This window comes from Arachis ipaensis, chromosome B01 (genome assembly GCF_000816755.2).
Source record: "Arachis ipaensis cultivar K30076 chromosome B01, Araip1.1, whole genome shotgun sequence".
Classification (NCBI taxonomy): Eukaryota; Viridiplantae; Streptophyta; class Magnoliopsida; order Fabales; family Fabaceae; genus Arachis; species Arachis ipaensis.
Window position 1 is genome coordinate 137,230,161 of NC_029785.2, and position 10,619 is coordinate 137,240,779.

Genomic DNA, 10,619 nt, shown 5'->3' on the forward strand with positions numbered 1-10,619 from the left:
TAAGAGAAAATTAACATAGAATTTTTTTAAAAGTGAATAGATAATAAATAAAAAAAGTGAAAAATAAAATAAAAAGAAGGTAGTTCTTAATTTCTTATTCCAAAAGCTTTTCTAGTCAACTATAATAATTGTCTGTATTTGCATTAAAAGAACGGTGGAAATAGATGAAGTATGCGCAGGCGTTGAATAAAAAATGTACGAGCAAGGTTCGAAACACACCTTCTATTCTAATGTAAGGAACGAAAATAGCAAAATACTGTTTCCTTTTTTTTTTTTTGGTGACAAACGAAAACTCCATGTTTTCTATAGAAAAACATTTTCAACCATTTTAAACTAAGGGTATTGAAAATGACTTTTAAACTTTGTATATATTTTCAAAAATATTTTTAATGAACCCATTTTGAAAAATGTATAACTAATCATATTTTAAAAATTGTTTTCATTTTTTTAAAAATAGAATGAAAATGCCTAAACCAATGAATCATTAAGAATTTGTTCATTGAATTGAAGTTACATTAATTTTTTCCTTTTTGGTTTGGTTTTAGTCGGTGTAAGTCTTAAATTCACTCTCATTTAATTGGTCGGATTTTTAATTAATCACTAAATTAGGTTATGATTTATTTTGATTGAAGCAACTTGAGATCATAAATAATAGATGAGAAAAAATGAAAATATAACAGAGAATTTTAATATTATAATGAATTAATTTCCACGCAAAGCATTATAATTGGGGTTTAGTCAATTTGAGAAGAAAAAAAAAGTCTTATATACTCTTTTATTTCTTAGTTTTTTTTTTAACAATAATACTATTCATACACAAAAAAATTAATTACTAAAATAGTCATTAAAAATAAAATAAATAACATATATTTATACATAACTACATGATAATTGATTTAGTCATATAACATTTTTTATTTTATTAAAGGATAGTGATGTATTAAAAACGTTGAGCTAAAAGAAAGTTAAACTTCTCCAACTATATTTAGGGTCCGTTTGGAAAATTCTAGAAGTAGCTTTTTTTAACTTTTGACTTATAAAAAGTGGTAGTATTAATGTTTGGTGCAATTTTCAAAACCAAATTACAATTTTTTAAGAAGCTATTTTGAAGCTTATAGAGAAGTTAAAAAAAATGATTTCTCTCATAATACTTCTACTTTTCATTATATTTTTATAAAATAAACACTTTTAAAATTAAAAATCCAAACACAAAATAACTTATTTATAAATTACTTTTAACAAAATCATTTATTATTTAAGTTATTTTATAAAAAAAGAACTTAATTAAGTTGGTTATCCAAACTGGCCTTAATCCAATACGGGGATTACGATTCCTGATTAGCCATTAACGGATAACGAGCGACATTGTTGTGTAGAAAACAAAGAAAGCATAACATTATCCTTCCCCACCAAAACAAAAAGGAAACAAAGAAAGCTAGACATTATCTGATTATGTGAATTGGACCAAATTTGATATTTCTTTAGTTTGGGATTATATCAAGTAGATGTGGATAAACATAAACTTTGAGTTTCCGGTATATTATATGAACCTATTTGTTGGACTAGGGTCTAGGGTACAGAATCTTAACCTTTATCTTTCTATTTATTTATTTACTTTTGTATAAGCTCATAATCTTTTCGATGCGCACAAGGGAGCTCACTACTCAAGCACTCACTGGCAATTGACAATGATAAGATGAATTAATGGAATCGACAAAATTGTAGCCTCGGTATACAAATTTTCTCCCCCATTTTTCTTTGGGGGTGAAAGGGTTATAAATAGATTCGGCATTTTCCCAAAATGATGAAACGCTATAGACACTACCCGAGTCAAAAATCAAGCTGCGGCTGTCATCACCACTGGTCTATCAGCCACATAGCTCAGTAACCATCAGCTCTACCTCAAAGCCATGTGATTGAAGCAAAAAGGATTCGATCTTGGACTGTACAAAATCAGTGAGAACCAATCAGTCAATATGCCAACATTTGTTAAAGCTAAAATATTGACTCCACTTATATGTCATTCCAGAGCCAACGATTTTCTTATCTATAAACTGGTAAAAAAATCAATGAGCCTATAAGTAACAATAAGCATCAAGTCTTGAAAGATACCAAGTTTTGAATCACATGAAATGGAACACCAAATTCAAGAATGCAATAGCAGAATTATGTAGGTTATAGTGAGGAAGTTACCATGTGAAACTAGAGCTTTAAATTAATATTTTCAGACCATTTGAAAATCTCTGAGTGAACTCTATCTCCACCTAAGTCCTCACCAGAGGCTCCTGCTGCTACTCGTATAATATCTTCAATAAGTGCGAAGTTCCCCAATATATCAACATGAGCACCACTCTGGGTTCCCCTTCCTTCTAGAAGATTAGCTGGAGGAGCGTGTTCATACTCCCTTATGAACGTTTGGATGCCTGAAGGATTAAAGCGGGTTTTTCCCCGCCAACCTTTTGCACACATGAAACCAGCGCTTAAAACGGGAACGGTTTCATCCCCATTGGCACTATAAACTCCATCCTTTAAACAAGGGTCCTCATCTCCACCATTTGCTGATGTGTCAATCTGAAACGGAATGTAGCATTCCGATTGGGAAGTTGACTTATAAACATAGGCTCTTTCCGTTGGGATCCCGACCCCATACATAGAGTAAATCTCCATATCTGGAGCATGTGGTAATCTGCAGCAGCAGGACAAAAATATAACACAAACCACAAAGAGAAGTAGTATGAATAAACAACGGATTTTAAAAGACAGCAGGATACGACATTATAGAAGATAGCAAAAGCAAGAATCCATCAATGCCACCAACCAAGGTAATAAAATGATTAATTTACGTAGTAGCTAAGTGCCAACAATAGTCAGATTCTAGATTGGCAGTCTTCTTGTGTGCAACTTCTACAAAATGTTCACTAAAGCAATTAAGTAGAGAATCTCACCTTGTTTCTAAGGGATTAGACCAATATTTGTAATGCTTGTATTTTGGGTCATCCAAATTGTCAGCAATTCCATGAGAAAAATGCGCATCTCCGCGCTTCATCATCTTGGGTGCAACAAAACGAAGGAGATCCAAAACTGCATCAGCAGTGTAAGCTTTATAATCTGAAACAGCTCTGATTCCCTCAACACCCATTTCATGATACTCTGTCCAAATATCACAAGTAGACGTGTTCATATGGCTCCTCCTCCCCTTAAGAGAACCCTGTCAATTGCACAAGTAATAAAAAGTATGAAACTCAAAAGAATGTAAATCAAGTAAGGTGATGCCAACTGCATGAGGTTTGAAAGTATCGACAACTTCAAGAATATCAACATTCAATAGACAGATGCAGAAATATTTCCATCCGTTAATACCATTCATATAGGAGTGAATGAAGTAACACTTCAACTTCCCGTCAAAAAAAAAAAAGGAAAAAGAAAAGAAGTAAGACTTCAACAGGAGGGAAAATGAAATATCTGCTTCTTGTAGGAATACAGAGCAATTTAAAAAGTTGGATAGTTCTATATGATTTAATTTTGCAAGACAAACTTGACACCCTTAGCTAAATACCTAGAACTATAAATTTCAATTACTGATACTCAAAATGACAAATCAGGATATTTGATGTTGGAACTTGGAAGGTTTGGAGAAGGGAAAAAGAAGGAAGAAACGAGGAATATTTTCTAAACAATTTACACAATGTGTAATTAGGATCATTACCCTGAAATCCAACATGTCAAGCTTAGAGGAATGTAACTCAGCTGCATCTTTCCCGAAGGATATGAGTCTTCCATAATTCACATGTTTCATTGACTGACTCTTTTTGTCATTTTGACATGGTTTGATACTATCATTGGTCTTGTGTTTCTTTGCACTGCAGTTATAGTATCCTTCAGGTGACCAATCCAGGCCACCCCATATAGTATCTCCTCCTTTTGGTATCATTGACATGGTTGAATCCCATGTTCGGGTCATACGCATTAGATGCTCTAAAGTTTGAAGACCAAAAACATCCTTGTCCAAAACACCTGGTGCAAAGGCCCTGCAAAAGAATAGATGTTCAATAAGGACACCCTAATAAATATTTTACGCGTGCAATGTATGAAAGATTCACAATTTCATCCAAGCAAAGTCATAAAAGAAAAAACATAGAAATGTTTGCTTTAACAAGAACAGTGAGAAAAGAAATCCTGTCTATACCAAGGAAATCCAGAAAAATGATCAATCATGTCATAATTTAAAGAGAGAACAGAATAGAAACTTAGTGTTCTTTCAAAAAAGGAAGTAGGAACCGCACAACCATCCCAAAACCTACTGGTTGAGAGAATAAATTTTGCCAAAGAAGACACACACACACACATACAGGACCGAAAATTTACATTATAGTAGGGAAAACAAAAACCTTGCCACAGCAATATCCCGGGCTTCAATGGAGAAGAGCCCAGCGACAGATTTGGGAACACCAAGAAAAGGTCCCCCAATGTTCATCACTGCTTTAATATGCTTGGCACACCAATCTGATCCACCCCCTCCACCCATTGGTGGTGGTGCCTCAACCCACTTCATAAAATGCAGAAAGTATAGAACACCCATTGAATGGGGAATTACGACAACCTTTTTACCACCATTTGTAGCCACCATGAGTTCTATATTATTTTTTATCCTGCTCAAAGTTCGATCTCTGACCTGACCAAATGAAGCCGACAATAACAGTAAGAAAGATGGGGAGCACCGAAAACCTTAAGCTTTGTAAACAATTATTTCAACAAAAAATTGAAAGTAGATTCAAGAAATACCACGTTAGCAAAGAATTACCTCTGTATTTTGAAACGAAATTCTCCAATCATATGCAGCCATGTACATGTTTTTCTCCTCGTACCCGACACGGGCCAAATTAGCAATAAGAACTGCCCAGACAAAATAACCAGGCGCAAAATAGTCAGCTGCCACAAGTCCAGACACAGGCCTAACTCTAATGCCCGGGCGATCCAGTCCTGTTTCATTATCCAGAGACATATGCTCAACCCAGCATAATGGTCTGTAGAAGGTAAAGGAAAGAATTATAAAGTACCACTATTGATAANNNNATACAAAGGCCATATAAATCCATTAACTCTATAAAATGAAGAATATATTCTTTCAGAAATATAAAGAACATGCCTAGTAATATCATTCCAAGTTTCCAACATGAGAAATAGCTCGCTGTAGATTGCAAGTTATCATTCATACAGTCATGATTGTCAATAAGAACCAGTAAATTAACCTACGGAAATATTAAATTCTCTATGAAAGGTTTCTTTTCAAGAACCAAAAACATGGTTTGGTGGAAGTTACTTAGTATTACTTAACGAACAAACTTACGTATTGTTATCAAAATTCCATTCATGCAATGATGCAACTCAACCAAAACGTATCCAAATCTGAACCCACCAAAAGTAATAGGAACAATAATGATAAATTACCTTTTATACAGTTCCCCAAAGGTGCCACCCCACAACCTCTGCCTGAACAATCCATCGGCACACTGACGGCCCTCCCAGAGCTCCAACCCACCGGTTACTATTCCTGGCACGAAAACCACCGGGTGGTTCGCCGTCAAGCCTTCCTTCCTCAGCTTCACGCCGGGAGGGTCCGGGTACGGTCCCGTTATGGCCTCCGCCACGTACTGAGGGAAAGACGCCGGCATTGCATTGTACAGAAATAGAAGGAACCACCAGAGGGAGCATATCACTCCGATGAACCAGCAGCAGCTATCCACGCACGACCACTTTTTCGCCTTCGGAGCTACGCGGCAACCTTTCGAATTCGCCTTTTCTACTTTCTCTTCCTCCTCCTTCTCCTTCTCCTTCTCCTTCTCTTTCTCTTTCTCCTTCCTCCTCTTCTTCTTCTGCTGCCGCTTCAGCTTCTTCTTTTCCTTCTCGTCCTCCTCGTGATCCGAATCAGGCGGACCCGGATTCAGGGATGCCTTTCTGCGGCGCAGAAACGACATCGTTTTCCTCCGCAGAAGACAAGTATCGAGAAGTGCACAAATTGGAAAATACAAGGAAAAACTATTAAAAGAAGCCTTAAATGTTATTCAAAATCTGCACGTTCATTTAATTGAGGCTGAGACGCTTTGAGCTGGTGGATTCAATGAGGGCGAGGATTCTGGAGCCTCCGACGAGGACCTGAACGCCGGAGGCGTATAAAAGCATGCGCCGCCGGCACCAGGTGGAAGCACTGGATTGATTGTGGTGGAGGTGGAGGTGGTGCTGCAGGATCGTATTCGTTTACTATGTTCCAGCGCACTTGTGGATACGGTGCGGGTCCCGGATTTTAGAAATGAGGTTTTAAGATCTGGACACGTGGCGTGATCACGAAATGGGTGTTGCTGTGCGTCGCTTGTTTAGAATAATTGACGCTGCTGTGCTGTTTGTGAGGAATGCGCGCGAACCAATGGCGGAAAATCAACGGTGCAAACGCAATCGAGTACGGGGGACGCAGTTTTCAAAGTGTTTTTGTGTTTGGAAAGGTTTGCCTGTTTTCTTGTGTGTACTTTCAACTTTGGGGACTTTTCTTTCTCTTTTCTTTTTCCTGGAAGAGCAGCCCCAAAGGGTCTAGTAGTTTCGAGCTGGTAATGGTATCGACCACCACCCCAACTACTTAGCACAATGCGTAACAAGGCATAAATAAATAATTCGAGTTGTGCTATCTAAAATCTAGGCCTCTCATTTAAAAGATTATTGGCACAGCTCAGAAAGACAGAAAGTATAGAGCTTTTTCTTTTTTGTTATTTAAGTTCTGCTTGTTTTTATTATTGAAACTGGGCTTAAAGCCCAAAAAGAACCCAAAACCGAATAGGACTGAAGCGAAGCCCAAACATTTTTTCTCATAATACAGCTTAGGACCAAAGATGAAAGGAAAACCGGACAAAAAAGTGTGCAACGTGCAAAACCGTTTGGGACTATATTATACGGCGTGTGAAGTGTCAACGAAGTTGAAAAAACAGCAACGGCAGAAGTTGGCAGAGCCAGTTGACTTCCGGTTGCAGGTTAAGAATTAAGAAAAAGAGTGAAATCCACAGCAACAGCAACAGGAACAGCAATGAAAGTCTCCCCTCTAGCCCCCCATTACCATTATAGCCACTACCAAGCATCTCCAAATCAAAACACAACAACCAGAAAATCAAAACACATTATATTTTTAAAATTAACACACCGTCGCCACTGTCTACCACCAGCATCCACCACTAACTCCGGCCCACGCCTCCCTCTTCCATCTTTTCGATTTTTATTTTCTCCAGAAATAAAATTTCATTCCCTCCATTCCGGTTTTTTCTTAGTAGAATCTCTGGTTTCGTTCGGCGTTAAAGTTGGAGCTCATGGCGGGTAGTTGCAGTAGCAGAATATCGGTTTTCTGAATTCTCGTTCTTCTGCGTGTTTAGTTTTTGTGAGCTGATTCAATCGTGGAGAAGAACTCGAAAATGCTTACATGCATAGCACGTCCCAAGAAATCAGGCACGGGCAGCAACAACGAGTCTCTGAATAAGACCGATGATTCCGATCCCAACAACAAAAACCAGTCCATGAAATCTCTCACTTCCCAGGTAACTCAAAAATTGAACAAGACTCTGTTTCAGTTCAGTGAGTGTGTAATTTGCATCGTCATGTTTGTTATTCAGATAAAGGACATGGCGCTGAAGGCGTCGGGGGCGTACAAGCATTGCGCGCCGTGCACGGCGGGGCCGGCGGGGAGACTGGTGAGGAGAAACGGGGAGTCGTCGCCGGAGACGGACTCGGAGAGGTTCAGGTGGTCGTACCGGAGGACAGGGAGCTCGACGAGAGGTTGGGGGAAGGAGATGGAGGCGAGGCTGAAGGGGATATCGTCGTCGAGTGGGGAAGGCACGCCGAACTCCGCCAGCGGACGGCGGTTGGAGCCGGTGGTTCTGTTCGTCGAAGAGAATGAACCAAAGGAGTGGGTGGCGAACGTGGAGCCCGGCGTTTTGATCACCTTCGTGTCGCTTCCACGTGGCGGCAACGATCTCAAGCGCATTCGTTTCAGGTGATTAGTACTCTCTCTCTCTCTGTCGTATCGTTGCTTTCGTTGCCGTTTTACTTTTTCCTTTCTGGTATTTGTTTATTGTTTGGATCCACCTTATAATTAGCCCGTTATCATGATGTTAATGATAATTGATAATAATAATAATAATAATCAGTGTCTTTTGCTTTTGGGGGAGGTCAATTTCCCAATTCTCACACTTTCGCCTTCTTAGTTACACTTGCACTCCATCTTCTGGTTTCACAAGAGGTTGCTTGCTGATTGAAATATTCAAGTTATTATTGTTTTGATTGTTTCTTCTGTTGATGTAAATTTGTATATTATGAGAATGTCATTAAAAATTATTTCAGGAAAGGAAAATCTTAATATATTGTCAAAAAAAAGTTACGATTATATGAATGGTCGCATGTTAAAGTGGATATATGCAGTGGTTAAAAGATATACATAACATGTTAAAAATGCCTAAACAAGCTTTGGATACAGTTTTAACAGTAGTTTTTGTTGAGAATTTTTTTTCTTTTGTATATCAAGAGGCTCACTTTTTTCTAAGATGTGTACTAGGATGGATGAATACATATAACACAAGTGCTAATAAAAAATAGTTTGACTTCACGTGAAGTTGATAACTAAGTCGTTAAATAATTTGACTGATTTGACTAAATTTTCATTTAACAGTTGTCACCTATCAACTTTACGTAAAGTCGACTGTACCTGAGTTTTCACCAAAATAGTTTTTGAATAGATATTGGTGCATATCAAGTTAAACAAACCTCACAAGTTATAATGTTATATAACTAATTGTTCAAATTAAGTTATATTGATGCAGTACTAGTCTAAGGTTGTGTCTAATTGATATATAAAAAAAGGACTTTTATTGTAGTAGCGAAGATCCTATAATATGCTCGGTTGTAACTGTGGCCATTTAAATATTTCAAAGTCCAAATATCCCCATGCAATGATAATGAAGGAAGCATGCAAATTCAATCTCTTCCGTAAATATACACAAAAGATTGTAGGTAAAGGGTCCTACATTTCTTAGAAAATTTTTCACTCCCTTGTCAACGGTAGGTAAAGGGTCCTACATTTTTCAGGAAATTTTTCACGCCCTTGTCAAAAGCAATCAAAAAAGGAGAAACTTTTGTGTGGCCCCTGTAAGGTGGTGGTGCCCCGCTGGTGGGTCAATTGATTCTTGATTGTGTTTGGACCCCCTTTTTCCGAGTCTTTGTCGATTTGTCGGAGCCATTTAATTTCTTCTGCTTCCTTTATTTTTAAATTTCGTCTGGTACCACTTATGCTCAAGAGTGAAAGACTACGCAAGACAAAAATATGAAACTACAAGGTGCACATGAAATATAAACTGAAACCCATATAGGTTGTTGGTCCCACTTGACGAATTTTGATGTAATGGCTAGTTAGCTACCAATATTTTACTATTGGGTGGTCTATGAAAAATACAAACTCAATAAATCAGATTGTTTTTTAATGCTACTGTGCTACTAATATTAGCTCAAGTTTTGTTGGGTATATATGAAATAATATAGTTGCCACTAATTATGTTGTGACCCACCAGCTTTTTGATTGCCCAGGAAACGCCAAATTAAGGTCAAATTTGGCTGTAGCACAGCTTTATTCAGGGCACCGATTGCCTAGACATTTTTATATTTTATTTATTCATGAGAATTCTTTGTCAAAAAGTAAGTTGAGTAACTTGGCGTAATTGATTACTGTGTGTCATAAACCACTAAATATTCAACAAATTCTTCTAGAAAGGTAATTTGGTCAACAAAATAACGTAATAATAACAACAAATCAGTAGTTAGTTGATATTCAAGGGAATCATTTATACACAACATGGCAAAAATAACTTCATTATATTACAGCATGAGAGAGTTATTATTCCACCTGCCTACCCAACATTGAAAAAAAGAAAGGATAAGAGAAAGTGTTTCGGTTTACTGTTTCATAATACATGATTGCATTGCTCCTCTCCTCTCCGAACTTGATATGATGTTATGATGTACATATAGTTAAAATGTTAGCAGGAGGACTACAGTAAAAAGTATATTGAATTGCATTGCATTTTGGTTTGTTTTGTATGTATGCATAGTCGCGAGATGTTTAACAAATTGCAAGCTCAAAGATGGTGGGCGGAGAACTATGACAGGGTGATGGAACTTTACAATGTTCAAAGGCTTAACCGTCAAGCATTCCCTCTTCCAACGCCGCCAAGGTCCGAAGATGAGGTAATTTATTGGGTAATGCTAGGGAGACAAAAAATACAGCCAGAACTTGCCTTATTTAGTATTCATTAATTGTCGCAACAATTAATAAATACTAAATAAGGCAAGTTATGGGCTTATGGCTGTTTTTGGCTAATTTTTTTTTTGTTACCAAACATTTCTCTTATTTAATAGTTTCTCTGATCTTTCACATGAGAGATGAGACAAATTTAATGGAAATATTTAATAACAAAAAAAATTAGTACTCTCACTGATTGCTGCTACTTCAGTTCTCCCCTTGCATTATTCAATGCCATATTGATTAACCAATGATTGTTTTGCTTTGTTGATAACAGAACTCAAAGCTTGAACCAGCA

The 10,619-nt window shown here is 37.2% G+C and overlaps 2 protein-coding genes and 1 long non-coding RNA gene across 3 annotated transcripts in view; 2 read left to right on the forward strand and 1 right to left on the reverse strand.

The window, feature by feature from the left end:
• Nucleotides 1,673-6,635, reverse strand: LOC107643486 (phospholipid:diacylglycerol acyltransferase 1). The gene is made up of 7 exons (XM_016347157.2): nucleotides 5,449-6,635; nucleotides 4,802-5,024; nucleotides 4,389-4,672; nucleotides 3,707-4,028; nucleotides 2,946-3,208; nucleotides 2,194-2,686; nucleotides 1,673-1,943 (listed from the first exon to the last, which is right to left on the reverse strand). Exons 1-6 carry the CDS (start codon nucleotides 5,973-5,975, stop codon nucleotides 2,203-2,205), a joined length of 2,103 nt encoding a protein of 700 aa, XP_016202643.1. The 5' UTR covers nucleotides 5,976-6,635; the 3' UTR covers nucleotides 1,673-1,943; nucleotides 2,194-2,202.
• The window catches only part of LOC107620530 (protein Brevis radix-like 4), a 4,582-nt gene continuing 817 nt past the window's right edge, over nucleotides 6,855-10,619 (forward strand). The window contains exons 1-4 of the mRNA XM_021107500.1: nucleotides 6,855-7,571; nucleotides 7,647-8,026; nucleotides 10,131-10,266; nucleotides 10,599-10,619. The exon at nucleotides 10,599-10,619 is cut by the window's right edge and continues 428 nt beyond it. Coding sequence (XP_020963159.1) covers nucleotides 7,449-7,571; nucleotides 7,647-8,026; nucleotides 10,131-10,266; nucleotides 10,599-10,619 — 660 coding nt within the window. The 5' untranslated portion in view covers nucleotides 6,855-7,448. The remainder of the gene's footprint in view (nucleotides 7,572-7,646; nucleotides 8,027-10,130; nucleotides 10,267-10,598) is intronic.
• Nucleotides 8,033-9,502, forward strand: LOC110264920. The gene is made up of 2 exons (XR_002351278.1): nucleotides 8,033-9,039; nucleotides 9,092-9,502. It is a non-coding gene; the product is annotated as an uncharacterized LOC110264920 (long non-coding RNA).